General features: G+C 42.2%; 2 protein-coding genes across 2 annotated transcripts; both read right to left on the minus strand.

The window, feature by feature from the left end:
* Positions 1-6,152: 6,152 nt before the first annotated feature.
* Positions 6,153-9,115, minus strand: LOC311509160 (ankyrin repeat domain-containing protein SOWAHC-like). Its single transcript, XM_084574228.1, has one exon. The coding sequence runs from the start codon at positions 8,769-8,771 to the stop codon at positions 7,065-7,067; it is 1,707 nt and encodes a 568-aa protein (XP_084430354.1). The 5' UTR covers positions 8,772-9,115; the 3' UTR covers positions 6,153-7,064.
* A 2,040-nt stretch (positions 9,116-11,155) lies between these two features.
* On the minus strand, positions 11,156-21,748 carry cep70 (centrosomal protein 70). The gene is made up of 17 exons (XM_084574230.1): positions 20,889-21,748; positions 19,899-19,918; positions 19,333-19,432; positions 19,087-19,210; positions 16,318-16,498; positions 16,033-16,208; positions 15,833-15,892; positions 14,043-14,115; positions 13,881-13,969; positions 13,715-13,792; positions 12,720-12,807; positions 12,486-12,638; positions 12,219-12,371; positions 11,933-12,101; positions 11,738-11,846; positions 11,574-11,653; positions 11,156-11,309 (listed from the first exon to the last, which is right to left on the minus strand). The coding sequence occupies exons 2-17, from the start codon at positions 19,905-19,907 to the stop codon at positions 11,260-11,262; spliced, it is 1,692 nt and encodes a 563-aa protein (XP_084430356.1). The 5' UTR covers positions 19,908-19,918; positions 20,889-21,748; the 3' UTR covers positions 11,156-11,259.
* Positions 21,749-22,598: the final 850 nt, after the last annotated feature.

The following is a 22,598-nucleotide window of genomic DNA, read 5'->3' on the forward strand; positions in this document are numbered from 1 at the left end:
AGAACATCGCACCTCTCGGTCTCCACCTCAGCTTTGATCAGGGAGAATACTTCTTCGAAGGATTTCAAGTTTGCTTCGTCCCCCTGGACCATCACCTTTCCCTTTGCGTAGTAGGTGATGGCGAGCAGGGGGTCGTCCTTGCTCATGTGTTTATCCTTACAAATCTTCAATAGGCCTCCTGAGCCGATGCCCTCGCTGGAGATGTAAGGATATTTCTTGCGTAGACTTTCCTTCCAGGTGTATATGGAGTCTGTGAAGAATATGAGGTTGTTCTTCTTCCTCCCTTCTTTGCGTAGAGCATAGTCCGTGAACAAGACTTCTTTGTTCTCCTGAAGTGTCTTTTCCTTAAACTTCTCCCTGGCTGCTGCTCTCTGTTCGCTGCTTGGCTGTTTCCATGGCGACCACTTTGTTTGTTTACTAGTGGGGTAACTCTTTACTGTTGCTAGCTTTTTTAGCCTTTAAAAAACAGTTATTAATGTTATGGTTTTTGGTTTGTTCTTTTCTTCTCCCCCTTATCTTCATAAAACACCTCTTCTGTTATCTTATTTAGTCTGGTTCCTCCTTAGAAATGTTCTCCACTGTGGCAGGTGGTAGCCCACAGCAGTTGATACGCAGTTGCCAGCTAGCTTTTGACAGTCAGCTGGTTGTTTTCATTGAAAAAATATATCCAAAAATGGTATTTTCTTTCTTCTGTCTTGCTGATAAAGTGTTTACCTTTTTCTTTAGAGTCCTTTTTGAAGAAAATTCGATGGTCTTGTTTTGCAAAATGTCCAACTGTTCAGGTCCATGCTTGAGATGAATTCAGGAGCACATTTTTCATCTCTCTACTGTTTACTGCCCTCTGGCGGTCACAGCGAAGAACTACAGCTAGCAACCACATACAACATATAATACATATAATAAACCAGCGATACACTGGATAGACACTACTGTGTTCACTGAGAAATCAACAAGTTCAACAAGTTTCAGACAGGGAGTTATATTTGCCAACTTTTCAGGGAGTTGGCAACCCTATACGCAACACTTCAGCAACCCAGTATATAAATGGCATTTATTACAATAGGCTACTGTTACGAGCTTGTTTTTGTGTTCTGGTTAGGTTAACTAACGTTAGCTAGAAGCATGCAATCAACTCAAGCTGACATTAACGCCTGGTCTGGTAGGCTGCTATTATAATTCATAAAGTTAGCCAACAAGATTTCTTGTTGCAAATGTCTTAAAGCAGCGTGGTTTGTCAGAGGCGAAGCGCTTTACCTTTTGTTTAACTCTCTAACAGCCAGAGCTGTTTGAGTTCATGTTTTAAAAAGCAGCATTCACTCAATATTATCAATGACCAGAAACACATTCAGCTGGTTTTTCTGACTTTTATTAAAACATTCCATTTAGTCACAAACACACATGACATGATTGGCAGAGCTGCCCTCAGAGCATCACGTCCAGGTTCTTCTCTGCGGCGCTGTGGCGCTTTAGGCTGCAGACTGCTGGTCAGACAGAAAGAAGACAACAAAAAGCTGAACTTACCGTGAAGAACTGGATGCTCCTGATGCTGTTGGAGGAGACCAACACATGATGCCCATCACGCTGGCAGCAACCAGGAGAAAAAGAACAGACCGCACCAGATTTAAGCAGCAGACCCACCTGAAAGGAGGACGTGTTGATGTCTCATGTCTCAAGTCATAAACAGATTAAACTTTAGCTCATGTTGATGCTGAAAGTTAGTGTTCAGTTTCTTCATATCATATTAGATCCGCTCTTCCAACAGATCTTCCAATAAAGAAGAGACATCCTCTCATTAAAGGACAAATGTAGATGATAATTTGATCATTAGTCAGTGGATAAAGAGACACTAACAATTCCTCAGTCGTATTCTTGTCAGCAGTGCAACAAAAGTTGAGGAAACCATTTCACATCATCCTGAAACATGACTGTATCTGACAACAGCAGCCAACACACCTGCAGTTAGACGCTGGCTGCGTTTCCTCCTCCAGATCAGACACATATCCTGGGTTTGGGTCACTTTCCAGCGTCCTGGTCAGTCACCGCTTGGCTCAGAGTCCCAGAAGAAGCAAAGGGATCATCTGTCGGTTTGGTGAACACCACGGAGCGCTTCTAAGATCTGTCTCTCCGTGAGTCCATGCTGAAGTTAATCTGGAACAGAGATGAGGACATGCACAAGCATCAAATGAAATCAAAATGTTTTTATTTAGTGTCAACTGTATGAATCCTGAATCCCTGCAGGATTTACCTTGAAGTCTCTGACCTCTCCCTCTTCTCTGAGCAGGATTTCAGGAGTAACATGGTTGTGCTGAGGGCTTGGTCCTGGTGGAAACTCACGGCATCACCGAGTGTTTTCCTGAACATCCGGTCACAGCATTTACAAATCAACAACATGTTTGTACAGGGTTTGAGAACATTTCGAGATAAAATCATTTATTAAGTATATAGATATTTTCAAGTCTTGGCTTCCTACTGTATGGACAGGTTAACAAATTTATACTCGAACCAGTTTAATTTCAGATGAAGCAGGTGCTAAGCTACAGAATATTTCTTCTTAACTTTAGTAAAACAACACAAGCTACTCCGCTATTAGCTTCGAAGCTAACCAGTGGTCAACTTTCTTCTTCTTTTTTATATGGCGGTTGGCAGCCAGCTTTTTGGTGCATTACCGCCGCCATCTGGACTGGAGTGTGGATCAAAAGGTACACTTTCTTAAATTCTTTTTAATAACCCAGTTACCTTCAAAAAAGAAAACAGGAAATGAAAACAAATTCCACCAGATTCTCTCTGCAGTATATCATGTATATTTAATGTCATCTGGTTTTCACGAAGTTGCGAAATCAATCTTTGTCTGGCTTGACGGTATTTAGGACAATACATAATTACATGCTCTATGGTCTCTTGACTATTGCAATATTCACACATTCCATCAACATGTTTTTTCATTGTAAATAATGTTCTATTTAATCCTGTATGTCCCAGCCTCATTCTAGATACCACATCTTCTTCCTGCTTACTTCTGCACACATTCCTGCTCCTCCCCACCTTTCCTTGAATGCTATACAGGTGTCTCCCAGACTGTTCATTATCCCGTAAAAATTGCCATTTTCCATTTATTTTAGATTTAATTATCTAACTCTTGACTTCAGCTTTGCTGTATTTAATATCTACCTCTATATCAGACTTTCCTGCTGCTTTCTTCGCACATTTATCTGCTAGTTCATTATATGAGCGGGTACCCATATAAATGTAGTACTACTACCAGCCTTAAGCAGATTGTTAGCTAGTTGGATTATTTCATACACTATATCTATGTCTATTGCTCTCTATCCACAATAAGGCCATCCATATTGCTGTCATTTCTGCTGTGTATACAGCTAAATTATCAGTAATTCTTTTTGCAAATTCAATGTCTCATTGAGGGGTAACATACGCAACTCCCATTCTTTTATCAGCCTGCTTAGATGCATCGGTATATAAAATGACTGCTTCTTTATATTTGCTAGCTATGTAACTCCGGACCCTGTAATGATCAACTTCAACATCCTTCTTTTCCTCTAATAAGCCCAAGTCAACTGGGACCTCTGACAGCAGCCAAGGGGGAGAAGCTGGATATGCCACTGTAGGACTTATTTCCAGAGCACTGATTCCCATAGTTATTACTTTTTGCCTTATGGTCCAGCCAAAACTTTTAATTAGGTCATTCTCTCTTTCTTGACATTGATACAAAACTGACTGACTCATGTGTTTTTCACTATGACCCTTTAGATTTGCCCAGTACACAAGAGACAGCTGGTCTCTTCTAAGATGGAGAGGCATCTCCCCCATCTCTACCTGGACTGCTGCCACTGGCGTCGTCTCAATTGCCCCACAGCATAGCTTCAAACCTTGATTTTGTATGACATCTAGTTTTTTAAGTGATGTTTTAGCAGCAGACCCATACACTACACACCCATAATCAAATACTGATCTCATCAGCCCTGTATAAATGGCTTTTAAAGCAGGTCTACTTGCTCCCCATTCAACTCCACGCAGACACATCAACACTTTCTTGCATTTGTCAATAATTTTTTTGGATATGCATTGTCCAGGTTAATCGTTTATCAAACCAAATTCCCAAATATTTGAAGAATTCTACTCTTTCTAAATCTGCCCCAGATAATTAGATTTTTACATTTAACTGTATTTTCTTCCTCGAGAAGAATAAAGTCTTTGTTTTGTCTATTGATATCCTAAACCCCCATTGAAGGGCCCATTCTTGGACTTTGTTCACTGCCTGCTGCATCTTATTAACCACAAAGTCTATGTTTCTTCCCTTTTTCCACATTGCTCCATCGTCCGCAAACAATGCCACCCCAACTGAATTCTGCATATCTTTAAAAATATCATCATCAATCATTACTGAAAATAACAGTGGACTACTGCCGGTTTCTTCTTCTTCTGATGTTTAATAGCGGTTAGCAAACCATCTTAAAGGTGCATTACCGCCACCTACTGGACTGGACTGGTGGGACAACAAAATTACAGGAAAAAAAGCGAATTAACTTTCTCTGGTTTGGTCACTAACTGTTAGCCTGGTCGTTACCATCCTAAGTCTGGCCCAATTGCACTTCTGCGGTTCGCGTGTAGCCGCGCCAATCGGCGAACAGTTGAGTGATGACGCGGAACTCGCCTGCCGAGTTGCTTGTAGTCCAGCGAAGCTTGTAGTTCAACAGCACAGCAGCAATGGCGACGGAGGAAGAGACACGCTAGAAGCCATCCACGAAGTTGTCTCAACTCTCGAGAGCATCACGGAATTAAAACCAGAACAAGAGGCTTGTCTCGTCGATTTTATAAATGGCAAGGACGTCGTAGCTCTCCTTCCAACTGGCTTTGGGAAAAGTTTGATTTATTTAACTGGAAGCGGAAGTGGTAAGCGTAAGAGCCTGAACGCCGGCGCACAATATACGTCATTACCAAACGTTGCTGATTGGTTAAGGGAACTCCAATGATTTTAAACCTCAAAATAATCATCCGCCCATTACGGAGACAGATTCCTATTACATTGTGCCAGACCGGAGCCCGTCTACGGAGAGCCTTGGCACTTCCTATTAGCCCCATTGTATCGATCTTGGCTGCAGTTCCATTAGAATTCCACTGGAGGTGATCGCGGGCGAGTGCAGACTGAATGGGAGTTTATGGAGCTAGACGGCTAAATGTATCTCTTTCTCCTGCTTGTCGTTGAATCAACGTAGATTTTATTGTTGATTCCGCAAGTTCAATATAGATTGTAGTCCAAAAGTCGAATGAATGAGTACTTATGTCTTTTCAATTTCTTACAGGTCGGGCCGTTGTTGGCCGGAACACGCTAGCATTCTGCTAATGAATGCTGATTGGTTAGTGACGGACTCACGTCTTTTACATCTTGTCGTCCGTGGAGGTTAAAAAAGTAACGAGCCTGTTTTTCCAATGTGAGGAGTAGAAAGTACAGATATTTGTGTACAAATGTAGGGAGTGAAAGTAAAAAGTCGTCAGAAAAAGAAATACTCAAGTAAAGTACAGATACCTGAAAAATCTACTTAAGTACAGCTACTTCGTCACTTGCCACCTCTGCGCATCGTCCATACTTATATACAGTCTATGCTGTTTTCTAACAACACCCAAATATGACCTCCAAAAGAAGTTTTAATTTAATCTATAAACTATTTACCAAGGGGTTGCACCCATAGAGGACTGAAAAAGAACTGCAAAAGGAAATTACTCTGATAACACATGGATGTGTTTTAATTTGCCCCTGTGCTTATTTAAATTTGTATCAATACCCTTATTTATCTGAATACAATTATATGACTGATTATTCGTTATTGTTATTGTTCTTTCACTAACCTCCAAAAACCTTGTAATATGACCAACAGACCAAACTTTTCAGTGTTCTGGTATATTAACAAGGTCCATGATGACTCAGTTTTTTACTAAACTAACAGAAACAAAAGCATTAACCTCTGTCTCTGTGAATGCCCTCTTGTTCAAACACGCCACCGGTCACATTGTGCACACACACACAAAAAAAAAAAAAGGTAAACAGCCCTGACCGAATACTTTCAGCCAGGTTAGATAAGCGCCCTAGTTCACTAGAGAGTTTTGTGGTTTCGGTCCTGAATACAAATCAGACAGGCTCCTTGTACAATGATTTGTTTTATTTAATCAGTGAAAAAATCAAACAACATGAACCATTAAAATCGGCAGCCCCTATGACAGCTAACCCAGGAAAAGATTCTAACAGATTAAAATGTGCAATTAAAAATGTAGTCGCTAAAATGTGCAAAACAGATTTGGGTATCCTGAATCGAAGCAATACAAAAAAGGTGCATAGTTGTGTAATGAGCCTTCCAGAGGCCTCAGGTTAAGAAGCTTGATATGAGAAGCCTGTAGAATGTGGGGTGGAGGGGTGGAGGGGTGGGGGGGTTCTGACAGATCAAGCAGCATGTTGTGGATTAAGTGAATTTGTTCCGTCTGTGATTCAAAACCCTGCTGTGTCACAGACCGAATGTAAAACGGCATTTCTTACCCCACATTCTAAATCAGCACACACGCACTATTTTTCAGTCTGGTTTCCACCGTCCCAGTACTTCTGCTATGTTCCTGTAAACCTTTTGAGAACTAAACCAACCAGTTCTGGTATTCTGGTACGTTAACAAGGTAGCGTTTCACTGGAAGTCACTTAAGCGTAAATATACTCAATTTACTGTGCGGATACGTTCACATTAAGAGTAAGTTTGCTCAATCAGCCCGAGAGGCTTACATTCTCTCGCCGCCCTGTGACCCAGAAGTCTCCCAGCAGTGATCCAGATTACGGACTCAAGGTCGAGAGGCTTTAGCGCGAGCAGCAGACGGATAAAGAGAAGCAGAGTCACCTGAGGCCACAAGGCTGTATGGCTTGGAGAAACGTTCCAGTGGATTTGTGAGGCATTGTTGGCGTCTTACAACATATTAATGGTCGGAAATACAAAAAGTAGTTCAACTCTTTAAATAATAACGGCTTTTTTGTTGTATTTGTTAACCTGTAAACCATTTCCCACCCTGCGCCGTTAGCGATCCCAACCAAAGAAGTGTGTCTTAGGTCTGGAGTCTTTCTTAGACCTGTCCAGCTCCTCTTTGTCACCGAACGACGAGCCGTCGACGAGCTGCGACGTCCTAAAGCGAAGCTTCTGCAGCGCGGGCTTCATCCGGTTGAGGGACGACTTCCTCCGGACGGGTTTCTCCCTGCGTCTCACCTCTCCGTCCACAAAGTCGTTGGGGTTGAGCAGCTTGATCGGCTTCATGTTCGACTGGAGGACCTTGGAGAACCTCCAGCGGCCTCCAGCCTTGCGCTCGGCGTCGTTGGCCTGAGAAGTCTCGTACGCTCCTATGATGTCCCTTAAGTCCACGCTGACGTTGTCGGTGAGGTACTGGCAGGCCTTTTTCCCGCTGTAGTCCCTGACCTCCACGTCGGCGTCGTAGGCGCCCACCAGGAGCTTCACGACCTCCATGTGGCCGTGCATGGCGGCGACGTGCAGCGGCGTGTAGCCGGCGTTGGACCGCACGTCCACGCTGACGGGGACGCCGCGCCGCTTGGCGAAGTTGACGATCAGCGCCATCAGCTCGGGCCGGCCGTGCTTGGCGGCCCAGTGCAGGCAGGTGAACCCCGTGACGAAGTCCTTCTTCAGGACGAGGCCGGGCTCGGCGGCGAGGAGGGGGCGCAGGCTGGCCCACTCCCCGTCGGAGGCGCACATCATCCACTCGTGCTCCACGGGCTCCAGGGTCACGGGGGCCCTGTCGTCGTCCACGCTGGAGGAGTCGCTGTCGTACCTGGAGGAGAGGGTGCGCCTCAGCTGGGGGGAGCTGTTGATCATGAGCTCCAGGAAGTGTTTGCGGCTACTTTTCGGGGTGCTGTTGTCGTCGCTCCCGGACAAACTGCACGCATCCAAGCGTCTCTCGTCCTCCCCGTCGCCTGACTGCCCAGAGAGGGACCCACCTTGGGGACCTTGTCGCCTGGTGACGTTGACATCCTCTGCTTCATTAGGGCCTGCTTCTTTAAGGACACGAGTCTCAGGAGTGCCTGTGTCTACCTGTCCTGTAGTACCAGTTTGTGCAGGCCCAGGCAGGGTGAACACAGAATCCTCAGCAGGGAGCGGCGAAGCCTCAATCACTGCAATCTCAGGTATCTTGATGTCTTTCTTGGAGACCCTTCCCTCTCGGCTAAAGCTCCCCAGGTTCCCCATCTCACCCGAGCCGCTGTCAGCTTCACCCACTACGCAGACAAACTCATGGCACTTACTTTTCTCTTCTGTTTTCTCCGGTAAAGTGTTTTCAGAGGCGAAGTAATGCGGAACTCCCCCGGTGTCATTTCCGTAACCTGAGCCAAGCGCGCGCTGCGCTGCTCGAGAGCCTGCCGCGCGAGGCGGCTCCTCAGGTGCTGCTGCCGCTGCCGCGTCGCCGCCGCCGCCGCGGGCAGCCGCGCCGTCCGAACAGGTGGGGCGGATTTTAAGCGTCTCTTTCCCCCTTCCCGCGCCCGTCTTGTCCTTTATAGAAGCGCGGAACTTTTTCTTCAGGCAGACATATTTAACCCCGCTCTCACTTTTCACAAAAGCGACGCCGTCGACGCAGGTTTTAAATCTTTCCCGAGCGGCCGCCCTGCCGCCCGGCTCCTCCGGGAAAAAGCTTTTAAAGTGCTCTATGAAGTCCGCGTTCTTCACCTTGCCTCCTCTCTCCTTCAGAAAGTCCAATATTGCATCTTCACTGCACTCGTTGGACATTGTTGACACAATGAACACAACCCTTTTTCCTTTATTTTTTTTCTTTTTTCTTGTGTGTTTTACCACACTCCAGAGTTAACGGTTTCGACTCAAAGCATTAGTAACCAGCCCCATGCTTTCCTGCTGCGCAGTCCCATAACAGAAAAGAGGTAAAAAAAAAAATCTCTGCGTTACAGAAATATTCAAAGTAGATGTGTCATCGCTTCTAATTCGAGAGAAAGTGTGATGCAGAGTTTTCCCTGCGTTTTATTTCTAGCTGTCAAGCGTTCTCCGCCTCCTAGCAACCGGGTGCAGGAAAGTGGCACTTCGGACTGTACCATTTCGTCTATGGAGGGGTTTGGTGATATTAAAAAAAAAAAAAAAAAAATACAGTACAAACGTCTAAAGATTTATCTTTGTTTTATTGGGTACATTTTACACTAGATTGTGTGTAAAAAAAATAGATATGGATAATATACTACTTTTTTTTTGTTTTATTTTGTTTGTTTGTTCCTTGGAAAGTGGTCTTTACCGTAGCAGTGGAATTACCACGTCGACACTGATGCCACCTGTTAGTGAACAGAACAAGCTGCCACAAGGAGAAATCACTTAAGGGACATGTACATACAGTATGTCCATTTTTTATTGCTCAAAATATCGATATAACCCCCTCCCATTTAATATAAATATATAAATACATATATATATATATATAAAAAAAAGGTTATTAGTCTACTTAAGTTTTGACTGTAATGGCAACTATCTTGAGATTGTATTTATATATCTATTTAAATAGAGATAGATTATTGTTTTCCCCTCTACTCAAGAGGTAAAAATGAACAATAAGATAATAAATAATATTTTTATCATTCAAAACTTTACTTTGCATATGTAATTTATAGTGTTGCCATGTACCGTTTGCTACAGGTTGTTCTGTTACGTCGGTGTAACCAAAAGTAATGAGTAAATTCTGGGGGTTTAAAAATAAATGAATAAAATAATACAATAATATTAATAATATACAATGAAAAATTAAATAATAATAAAATTCTTGATTTTTTTCCAATTGCTTTCATGAATTGTATATTTTATTGTTTTGTTTTAGTCACGTGTTTAATAAAATGAAGCTCTAAAAGTAAAAAAAAGTCCAAAACATGAACACTGTAGAAGTCCAGATGACCTTGTTTCAGCATTTTTGGATACACTAACACAAGGCTTCGGCTCTTCTTTTATGCTAAGCTTGCCATATATGTATGTTAGATAGAAAAATTATTCATTTGTTGTCTTTTAGTATTCATTTTTTGTAATTTTTCCCCATATTTTTGTGACTTCTTTTCCAGGTCATCCCTCAGATACACGTAGAACTAACCGTGGATACTCCCTGGCCTCTGGTGAGTCATGGCGTGTGCAACTACGGTGCGCAACTGCATGTTGTGTACCAAAACAGGGGCCGGTTGCCAGACTGAACGACGGGAGCGACTGAGTCACAGCGGCGGACTTGAGTCAGTCGGCAGCCTTGCACAAGGAGTGTGGATAGCATCACTGCCCGGGCGTGGAGGTGTCAGGACGTGTGTACTTTTCTCAGGAAAACAGATTTATGAACAAGGCTTATCAGTGCAGTGAAGGAGAGCTGAACTTTTGCCATGTCCCATATTTTATGGGTTAAATTAAATCGCTCTTGCTATATTTGAAGAGATTCCATGGTACGTGCTACAAGTGGAACAGTGTTGATTATCTCAGTAGCTAATCTCAGGCACTTTTCAAATAAATCTACTCAGATCTGTAGAATCTCTCAAGTGTCCAGTGGCGATCCATTTCAGAGATGAATCAAGTGTTAATAATGAGCCTTATCTTGGTTTTTGATTTAACAGGAACCTAATCTTTCTTCATCCGCTGAAGAATTTGAAGAAAATATGATTCACGGTTTGATGGTTTGATGGATTACTACCTTTCCCAAGTGCCGGTCTTGTACCTACATGCTTACTATGATAAATGGCAGCTGCGTGGAGTTTGGAAGAGCGCCAAGCAATCTGACGCACACACATACGTGAATTAACCCTGTATGGTGCTGTAAAGACAGGTTCTGAGCAGTTTATTATTTCATATTGCTGAAATGTTTACAGGAAAAGTGGTTACAGAAGAAGAAAGTTTGCTGTTTGCTGCCGTCTACTGGTGTGAAACGTGTACTGGCTACATGTGACTACTGCAGCCGCACTGTTTACATTTCCACAAAATCCACAAGTCCAATGAACTCAGTGCCGGGTTCAGGCATTAGTGCATCAAATTCGAATCCAAATCAGAAAACTTGAACACTGGAGCCCAGTGCGTGCCAAACCATCGCATTAACAAGCAGGTGAACAGGTATTCCTGCCTTTATTAATGAGAATAAATGAAAGAATGTACCCAGTACGGATCGGGCGACTCATTCGGATTAATTTATTTAAAACAAAAGACACGTTGCGCAATCGGCAAAAAACGCGACACTCGCCGAAACGGGCGACTGGGCTCTTCACGTCAGAGACTTCAGGGCAGGGAGGATGTCGTCCAGGTGACTCACCCCTGCAAACAAACACAAAGCGCAGAATCGGGGTGATTCCCGTGGCTGTGGTAGCGTTAACCGCCGCTGACGCTCCACCTCGAAGTCAGCTGCTTGTCGAGAGTATTGATATGAATTAGGCCATATCAAAGTATTACACAACAGTCCATATGTGGATGCTTGGTAAAATCCTGACTAATAAACAGTACATACTAATTAAAAAAGGAAAAGAGACAAACTGAAGTAAAGGAAGCGATAAGACATAGGTGTCACGGTGTCATGTTTACCCAGAGTCTGTAAGATTTCTGTTATGAGGGCATGGAAGGCAGGGAAGAACTCCTCGTGCTGCTTCACTTTGGTGATGATGCTGAGAAAAGAGTGGAAGAACGCTTCATTTAGCAGTGCGGCGTACTGTATTCGAGCAACATGCGAAAGTTCTGCGTGTGCCAACCTGTCAATGTCGCCGTCTCCCAGCAGATTATGTAACCCTGCAGTGTGTTCGGTAGAGGAGACCAGTCGAGCCACGTGGTTCACCACCTCAGCAGGAGAGACTCTGCTGTCTGATGCAAAATAACACTTTTAGAGGCATACAGTGATTTAATTCCTCCTTAACCCAATGTAGAAATAGGTAAGTACTGTGCTTTACCTAGGTCAAGAACGTCTCGGAGGTTCTTCATGGCGTTGGTGATCTCTCCCAGGCGGGTGTAGACCTCGTTCATGCGAGGGTAGACTCCGCTGAGTGAGGTAACGTCAAACAGCTTCTGGAAGTGAGACACCATGGAGCCCAGAGTGTACCGAGTGGGGCTCCTGAGCGACTAGAAGGACGGACAACACAGGACGCAACGCTCTTTCATTAAGAAGTGTTCCCTGGAGTCTGGGACCATTTAATTCCTTCGGCCTTTGAGACATACACATAATACACATAATTGTACCTTTTCGTCATCAGTAGACATGTTTTCCAGCATGGTGTCCACCAGCAACATGATGTCCTCCACCTTCACTGCTTCACCAGAATTGCAGTCGCCACCGGTCGGCTGCCAGGGCATCAGTTTGGCTGACAATACATTTAAACTGCGCTGAAGATCCTAAACATGAGCGCAAATAAGAAATCCACTCATCTCCAAAACATGACCTGGAGACAGACAAATCCAGGATAAAGGCTAAGGACGAATTCAAGCGTCCAGGTAGTCGGTGTTTACCTTCAGTAGACGAAGCTGCTGGGCCCACACCTCCAGCGTAGGGAGGAGGGTCCGGAAATCAGTCGGCTCAAAGCCAACAGTGGAGGGTTTTTGTCTGTGCAGTTGTAACGGAGCGTTGGTATTGGTCACGACTGCACTGATCTCAGTCAACAGCTGGATGAAAACGCAGAAAACGTAGGTTTCAGAAAATTACAAAGGTTGAAGAGGGAATGATCGGCTAAGAATCCCACTTACATGGTGATAGTGGGCGCACAGACTGGCCTCTCTGCCTTGGTCGTCTGTGTTCTTACTATTCTCAGTTGTGTAGTCTTCTTTAGGCAATCTGTAAAGGTGGTTGGTTCTGGATATAAGCGATGTACTTCTATTTAAATCAATACATGGATACATAAACTTATTCATTCATATTCATTTGCCCAGTGTGACAAAGCCCGGCAAAGAAACCAAGTGTGTCAATGATGGATAGTTATCTCTCAAGCTGCAAGGTGGTTCACAACCTTCTTGGCTAGGGCTCTCTTAAATGGAAGCTAAAGTACATTTCCACTGGACGAAAATTTTCCCAGGAACTAAGAACCTTTGAGGAGCTGCTATCTGTGCTTCTAGTGTATAACCAAAAGCCCATGAGATTCTACAACTAATTATTTACTACTTTCAGAGGCCAGAGAGCTGTAGGGAACTTTCACCCTCAGACATTAGTCCTTGAGAAGTTCCTAGAACTTTTGATGGAAAGTTCTGGCACCTTCATCACAGGTTATTTACTTGAAAAATTAGTTCTGAATCGACTGCCTATCACGATACAGATGGACAATCATCCAGTCTTTGAGGGTAAAGAAGTGGGGTATTGCGTATTTGCAAATCAGGAACCTGATTCCAAGCGGACTGAATGCGCATTTCGGTTTCTGAAGACTACACTGTTGGCAAGGGGCCTGAGACACATCATGTTAAAAATTAACCTTTTTTTTGATCGCATTTGAGCTCCCAAACACAAAGGACGTTGGTTGAATAAAAAAATGTATAAATCCTGCACTCCTCCGGAGTTTGAGTTTGTCTTGAAGTTGGTGTCCACCAAGAATTTCAATAGCAGGAACTTTTGAAGGACAGGCACACCTGAAGGCAACCCATGTCGAAGAGGAACATGGTTTTTGTGCCAGTGTTTCCATGACTCACTGGGTGGGGTTAGAACAGGGCCACAGCGCCGAAAGAGGCAATTAAGAGCTCAGAACAGTTCCCACCTCAGGTTGCTGTGCTTGTTTAATCCCTCCAAACGTCGCAGTTTGTGTTTGTAGAACTTTACTTCTTTGAGAGTCGGCCTACAAGCAGAAATACAGTGGGTATTAATACCAATATGATAGCACATGAATTCAGAAGTGAATGAAATAAAAAATAAATCACTCACACCTTTTTTCCAACTCTTGTTTCAAGCACTCAACTTCCTTCTTTAGCTCTTCTACCTCAGCTCTGCTTTCCTTTTGCTGCTCCTGATATGCCTGGGAAGAAATTAGATTTTACTTATTGCTTTAACAAAAATCCATTTTGTAATGAAAAGGTTCCGTCAATTACCTTCAGACTGGATGTCTTTTTGATTCTTGTTTGATCCGGTGCTTTAGATCCTTCGGATTCTCCTTTGACAGACCTGGGATCAAAACAGACAGCTGTAGCTCCATCAGAATTAGGTTCGGTCCACATTCTTAATGAACCCCAAAACTAATGCAGCCATTACTTAAACTTAATTTAGACCGGGTGTGTTTTGTTGGGGAGCTGAGGGCTAAAGAAGAACTCTGATCTGGGCTTTTGGACTGAAAGGGTGTCAATAGCTGCAAAATCTTGTATTAATTATTTCAGTGGCGTTCTTAGCAAGAGATGTTGTGATGGTTGCTACGGTTTCAAGGCAAATACTAAGAGAACGAGGCCAGACATACTGTGTGGACAGAGCACACTTTAATGGGCTCTATTGGTACTCGCTTTACAGTCACAGACGCATCTACCCATTCACTCAACCAAGCACACACACATTCACACACCAGTACCATGCACTGGGAGCAACTAGGGGTTCAGTGTCTTGCTCAAGGACACTTCAGCAACCTGTTCGTGAACAACCCACTCTACCTACTGAGCCACAGTCGCTGAATAGAATGGGTATAGGATTTTAGCAGTTCAGAACAGTGTCTCATATACGATACGATACAATACGGTAGGACATATTCCAAGGACATATGCTGGCAATATGCTTCAAAAGGTACTTGGGTAGGACTTATTCACATCGATGAATCGGAGACGTCTGATGCCAGTAATCCAAAAGGAATCCAAACAATTACATGAGTAATTCTTTGGATTCCTTTTGGCATCTGACGCCCAAACTGCTCCCGAGACAAAAATGGCAAGGGTGGCCACTCACTGCTCCGGGTGTACACCCTGTGTTCCCTGAACCAATGGATGAGTTCAATCAGAGATAGAATTTTCCCCAAGTGGAAAATTTGGGAAATTTTGTTCCGTATGAAAACCCCCCAGTCATGGTTGGTAATGGACTAAGTTTGAACCCTGAACCAACTTTTCCTGGTGTGACACACTTGAGGAAAGACACAGTCATGTCTCGTATCCAAATCAGATGCCTCTCCATTGGCCTTCAACATTTTCACATGCTTAACAGACATAGAAAATTCCATTACCTCGCTTCTAGTAATATTTGAGGACTTCAAACAGCAGTCAGGGTACAAAATTAAGTGGCTATGAATGCTAAAAGAATCAAGCCTAATTCCTATATTACTATCAAATGCCTTTTAGTTTCATGGAGATGTTCAGAGGAACATGTCATACACCTACAGAGAAAAAGAGTTATATTTTCTATATTTGCCAGTTCCCCTTGTTATTGAAAACGTAACACAGACTTCCAGCTTTTGTTATTAGCAAGTTACTTCAGTGCTTAAATTAACAATTTGTGAAATGGTTTGTTAAAAAAAAATAAAAAAAAGGAAATCGTGGTACAGGGGTCGATGTTGTAGCAGTTAACAGAATTCAGATACCTGTGTTATATTGCCATCTCAATAAATACTTATACGGTCTTTTTTGCATCAGCTCAAGAAAATTTGCCCTGATTTATGGCAACTCTTTTTTTTTGTTTGTTATATAACTCGCCTGTTTAAATGAAATCAAGTTATGCATCAATAAGGGCGTGGACCCTTTGAATGATGGGTGTATGCCCTCGCAGGTAGCTAGCTGTCTGGGTTAGTGTCATCTGTCTGCCCCAGTTTCAATCACACTCCACCTTTTGACTTAATTTTTTTTTTTTTTTTTTAAATGTCACACGCTGCTATTTTAGCTATTATATCAACAAACGCAGAGGCGTGTGTTACCTGAGCTCATCCAGTAGCTGACTCATTTTGGTGTCGTAGAAGTCGATCACATCCAGCACCCTGCACATAGTAGAACCACATCAGTGAACGTAACACACATATATATGATGGCAAAATCACTTTTAAATAGTTATGAACAACAAAAAATGTAACCGCAGTTTAGTTCATATGGATTTTTTCTAAAATGCAGTAGCTCTTACTCCTGATCTGCAGAAGAGCTCGGCTGGCTCGCTTTCTTGCAGATGACCTGGAATATCTGACTATGTCGAGCCATCCGTTCCTCTTCTTCTTTGACGGCGAAGTAAAGTTTCTTCTGAAGCTCAGCTGCTTCCTCCTTCCATTTAGACAGCTTCTGCTCCAGGACCTGACACTGTTTCTGAAAATATAAAACAGTGGAGCTATCATGTAGACAGAAAAAGTGATGTATATCTATTAAAAAATGTGAAATAAATAGGTAAAAAAATAAAACTAGTTGGATGGCACACCTGTGCTTCTCGATTTTCTTGCTCTAGTTGCTGTATGTGGCTGCGCTGGTGGACAGCCTTGTCCAGGCAGCGGTCCTCCAGGTCTTGGACTCTGGTCTTCACCTCATCTAGCAAGCCCTCCAGCTCCGTGACCCTGTTGGACTGATGAGCTGCTCGGCTCATGTGCTCCTGAACCTCCCCTCTGAAGAACACGAAACATGCACACACCGGCAAGTGTCATTTACAGGCGATCATTTATAATAGCGACCATATATTTCTTTCTTTCTGAATGAGGCAAAGCTCAGCTGAGACAGGAGCATCCGTGTGAGTATAGGGGTTTTTAATGCGACCGAGGACGCATTAAAAACCCCCAATAAAGAAATTAAATCACTCAATGTGTCCTGGGGGTGTTCACACCCATCTTTTGTACATGATTGCCCTGACCGGATCTTAATGCAAGGTGTGAACAGGCCATTAGCCATGACTAAATATATTTGCATACAGGGAAGGAAACTATTTGAATTGTCACTCCTGTCACTTCTTCAAGGTTATATTTGCCTATGAAGTCCAGCACATAATATTTCAAATTTTTTGTTAAAAATTAAAAGCATTTCTTACATTTTCTATTTGCTTTCACTAGGCTCCATACTTACTTGCTAATAACTCATTTGAAGAGCTGAGATTATGACATTTACAGCATTGTGTTGATGGTCTGTCAATAAGCAATACATGGATGTGTAAGATCTCAGATGTCTTCTTCTGTTTCAACATTAACATGCCCCTCAGCAGAAGATCCGTGGTTTCGAATTGACACACTGAACAGTTATATAGGTATCGGGGTCGCGTTAACCGAATATTTTCCGTCATTGACCGTTTTTTTAAAACTGTGACAGAAAAATCTGAAGGCCATCCGTCATTTTGACAGATTGCAGTTCACACCCCTGACCACTTGGTGGCGAGTGACTTTATTAATTGGCTCTTGTCTCTACTGATGCACAAGTCAGAGCTTGGCTAATAGACATATATACAATATATATATATATATATGTCTATGTCTATGTCTATGTCTATGCGGCCAACGGCTACCAAAATGGAATTTGCATACCACTGAAGCACTTCAGCTACCGAAGCACTACCTACGGTACTGTCTGAGAGCTGTTAGCGCTAGCAGTCCCGGTCGGCAGCCAAATTTTTTTATATATTTTTTTTTATATAGCCATTAAAAGTCAATGCTGTTCTGAAAAAGTACTTAAAGTTAATGAAAATTTAATGAAAACTAAATGCTAGTGACGGGTAAAAATATTTTTATGACCCTGTCAACAACGAAAAAGTCTAGCGCAACCTCTGAGGTACATATACAGTGCATCTGGAAAGTATTCATTAAAAACAAAAAACTAAGAAATCACATGCAACTCAAAATTGAGCTCAGGTGCATCCTGTTTCCACTGATTATCCTTGAGATGTTTCTACAGCTTAATTGGAGTCCACCTGTTTTAAATTCCGTTGATTGGACATAATTTGGAAAGGCACACACCTGTCCATATGAGGTCCCACAGTTGACAGTGCATGTCAGAGCACAAACCAAGCATGAAGTCAAAGGAATTGTCAGTAGACCTCTGAGACTGGACTGTCTTGAGGCACAAATCTGGAGAAAGGTCCCAACGAGCACAGTGGCCTCCATCATCCGTAAATGGAAGAAGTTTGGAACCACCAGGACTCTTCCTAGAGCTGGCCAGCCGTCTAAACTGAGCGGTCAAGGGAGGAGGGCCGTACTCAGCCTCAGGTTTACACCTCATACCTGCACTGATCTGTGAGGTCCAGGGGGTGCATCCATATGATACTCCTCTAATACCGATGAGATTGGGTGACAGATGGACAGGTGGTCTATGCGACACCGCATATGCATTATTCACCAGTCGCATACTGACATGATACGAACACAGGGAAGAGACCACCAGCTTTTCATCCCTGGTTTGACGTTACTCTGCCTCGTTCCATACATTCCTGCAGGAAGACGGTTTTTGATTGCCAAAATGGCAATGGGAATAGGATGAGAGAATTTCTTAAGTTTATGGATTGAATGTTTAGATAGATGGTATTGCAATTTGCTTCAATGTTACTGAAAATATCTTCAAATAATATTACATCATCACTGTTTGGACATGTACCGGTAAATGTACAGCAGTGAATTTAACGAACATTAAGGGTATTTGTGTGAATTTAACATATAAATAACATAAATCAGTATCACTGTAACAGTGTTAAAGCAAATAGACATTTTGTCTGAGGAATTGGACTCCTGACCGTCATGGTGTTTTTTTCTTGTATTTTGAATTGTCACTTCTCTAGACCAAAGGAAAATATGAATGCGTAAGTATTTAAAACTTGTGTCTGCACATTTAAAAGTCATATTTTTTATTAAACATAATAAAAAAAGATGATGATGTAGACTATGGTAACATTCTAACACAACATTGTTAAATATAACCTAAAACTGGTCACTGAGCAGTAAATTATTGTCATCATTTGCAATCCAGCGAGTGAACAGAAGTGGGCTATGCACATAACCTTGAGGGACACCACTATTGATCACCAGAATGAATGCTGTCTGTCAATATACCAATCTTACGCTGCAGACATATTTTAAGACATGGCCTAAAATAAAAAATTAACGCGTTGCCGCTTAATATAAAATAGGGCAGTGACTGACGAAACAAATGGTCCAGGAAGATAGTATAATGTTTTTCTGTTGGTATAAAAACGTTCTACAGCTTTCTTCGTTGAACTTACTTAAGCTGGTTGTTGGACTTAACAAGCTCCTGGATGAGAGACTGTCTCCTCTCTGAGTCTGTCAGCATCATTCTCAGAGTTGTCCTCACTTCAACAGCTGACTTTTTGTCCAGCAGGACCAAATCTAAGGACACAGAGGCATCACTTATAAGGACTGTTGAAATATTTCTTAGAAAAAAAACATATTTCTTAACAAAGCATTCACATTTCCACAAAAAAAAACTATTGAGATCTTTTGGCTCTTACTTGAAAGGCTCTCATTCTCAACAGGATCTGCAAAAAACACTGGCTTAAAACCATGATGCTGCAGCAGTTTGTTCACGTCATCCCACTCCACCTGCTCCTGCTGCAACACAGACACAAACGGTTATTTACAAATCAGCAGTTTCCAGTTTAAATGTAAATTTATTGCACATATGAAAAGTTTTAGCTCTACCTTAAACTGCCTGTAGGTCCACAGATAAACATACGTCTTATTTCTCGATTGTAAAAAATGTGGGCTCCCGGTGTCCATATCCAATTTCAAATCTCTTACACTCCACACAAAGAAGTAGTATCAGTCGCTCTAAACTTTGCAGCACTTGTGTGCCTTTCTTGAATAATGTGGCTCCTGTTAAAATCCACAAGTGTTTCTGTAGCCCCCCCCCTCCCATACCCTTTGACTGGCAGGAGCTGCCACTACTGTAGCTCAGCAGTGACTGAAAGGCGATCCACCCATCCACGATCTCTGTGACAGCCCCCCCTCCCTTCAAACACACGCCTGTATGCACTGCGATGAGCATCAGAATGCAGTTTTGTTACATGTAACTTACCAGTTCCATATTTCACAGCACTGCAAGAAAAAAAAAGCACAACATTAGAGGCTTTGCTGGCAATGATTTTTAATAGAATATAAAAAAAATCTATGGTGGACTGCCAGTAACAACCTGCAAATGCAAATCAGATGTATAATACCAATGATTGAACTTGTTTTTCTAGTGATTCTAGTGAATTTAGAGGGTAGATGATTGACCATCAAACAAATAATTGTTAAACGCTTGTTTTTCACCTATATCGGTGGCCACATTTTTTTGGCTTGATACCATATCACCATATAATTTTAATAGTTAGCTGGTACTAAAAATTGAATATAGCCTATGAAGTCAAATTCAAATTCAAAATGGGCTTTATTGGCATGAAGGTTTTTTTAAAAAACAATATTGCCAAAGCCAATTGGGAGCCTTTGTTTACTAGCCCTCAACGTGACGTCATTACAAAGCGACAGTCAAACTTCAAGCTGTGGAAAACAATTATCAGTATGTGTTCTTAAGGACAGTTCTGAAATGCAGTAATTTTGACAGGTGTATTTGTTGAAACTACTTTAATATATATATATATATACACATATATATATAGATATATATAATCTGAAGCGACTTTGGTATCAAACACTCTTCAAACTGATAAAAATGACACAGACTAGCGAAACTTAATGTGCCGTTTATCCACAAAAGGTCTATGACAGTTGGAAAACTAAATATTAGTGGGCCAACTTAACGTGCGCATTAACCACGGAGCTTAATTAAGAGGTACCTTCAAAAACAAAGTGTTTTAAACGAACGTGGCGAGTGTTTTCACAAAGAAATTTTACTGTGTTTGGCTCTGTGACATGACTGTATACCTGAGCGGTACGCTGGGTTAACACAAGCTGCTATAGCTAACAGTGTAGCGTTGCCAATTTGGAATATCTTAGGCGACGTATTTGTTCACCAGTGAACTGTAAATGAGTTAAAAACATACGCTTTAACATACGCTAAAGTTACCAGTTATGGACGTTGCCGTTTCCAGCTGACTAGTTTTTCTCGACGCTGCAGAGGAGATTATGCCCCTTCCGTGATTCAAACGAGTGCGCGGTGACGACACTGTAGCAAGCCAATGGGAAAAGACTATTTGGCTGTTTGGCCAATCAGCTTACAGACGGTCCACAGAGCAACTGTTCCTGTAGTAAGCACATGTGACCACAAGATGGCGGTTAAAGTACTCGGTGCAGAAATATGAGAACCATCACCTCTGTGACTAATATCCAGTACAGTCAGTGCTAATATCCTGTTAAAATACTGCCAACACACTAACGAACTGTGCATCGTCTCCCAAGTGTCTCCTACTGTCTGTATGGTACTGTTTGTCTTTGTACTGTCTCTTGTTCTTGCAGCGTTTGCACTGTTCGTACTGTTTGCACTGTTTTGTATTGTCTGCACAAGCTTGCACTCATGTACTTTATGCTCAGTCCCTTGTATTGTACTCAGCCCTATGTCTACATGTAGCGCCATGGTCCTGGAAGAACGTTCTCTCATCTCACTATGCCCTGCACCTGCTATACATGGTTGAAATAACAATAAAACCACTATGACCTTTGACCTTTGAAGTGTAACTAAAGTTTAGTTTTATACTGGTATACATTTATATATTTTTAAGCAAATTTGGAGCAAATTTCTAATTTATTCAAAAGGGACACAGTCTGACAAACAAATGAGAGTAGAAATGGCCATTAACAGTATTATAAGATTAAAGAATTCCCTCTTCTTACATAGAAATAGACATAACAACTATTAACAAGGACAACTAAGAAACAAATATAATGTAAGAGTAGACTCGGCTATTATGTACAAAAGTGTGTGAAAGGACTGCATATAAATACTCTTTTTATTGCATACTATATGATGACAAACAGTATAAAATAAAAACTCAAGTCGAGCATTGTATGGGTTGTAAGCATAGACTGTCTATAAATATGGAGTACGCGTCCCCACTTCCTTGCATTGGCCAAACTATCGGCCATTTTATGAGTTTTGAACTAGGGTTTTGGCAGTACGGCCCGGAAGTGGAGCCACGCGTAGCCGTGTTATGGATGACCCACCGACACTTCCGCCAGACTTACTTACTCGCATGTTAATACTGATTAAATCAGTTCTATCTCCACCAGTTACAAAGAAATGTTGGATTATACACTGTACTTGACACTTGAGTATGCATCAGCATTATGTTAACTACCTAAACTGAGAGAAACTATCCTTGATTGATGTGTACTTTAGTGTTTTAGTTTGGCCCAAGTCCCAACCACTAACATGGAGGGGGCGGAGCTTATGACTTATACTGCAGGCAGACACTAGGGGGAGCTCTACTTACTTTGGCTTCACTTTAGAGGTGCTGTTCCTTCGTCCATTTTTATTTACAGTCTGTGGTTGTTAGCATTACAAATCCTGCTAAAGAAATAAATATTGTCTAGATATACTGTACATGTTGCTGAATATGTATAATATGAACATATGCACATTGCCACGGATACTATTCAGCTATTTGAATTAGGTCCAATGTGCAAATCTGTGTCATTTACACAAAATAAGCAAACACTCATCAGTGTAGTGGATATTTAGGTCTAACAAAACAACAGTGTGTATACTGTGTGCATTTTTGTGTTCTTAATCAGACTCACAGTGGTGACAAGTGTATGTTGGTAACCCAGGCTTTGGCTT

This window comes from Chelon labrosus (genome assembly GCF_963514085.1).
Source record: "Chelon labrosus genome assembly, chromosome: 24".
NCBI classification, from domain to species: Eukaryota; Metazoa; Chordata; class Actinopteri; order Mugiliformes; family Mugilidae; genus Chelon; species Chelon labrosus.

Coding starts and splice junctions, on each gene's coding strand:
- cep70 (XM_084574230.1), bottom strand. Junction 16,499..19,086: donor AAGTCCAACAACCAGCTTAA/GTAAGTTCAACG, acceptor CGTGTTCTTCAG/AGGGGAGGTTCAGGAGCACA. Junction 11,654..11,737: donor GGAGACGGCGACATTGACAG/GTTGGCACACGC, acceptor CTCTTTTCTCAG/CATCATCACCAAAGTGAAGC.
- LOC311509160 (XM_084574228.1), bottom strand. CDS start 8,771: ATGTCCAACGAGTGCAGTGAAGATGCAATATTGGACTTTCTGAAGGAG.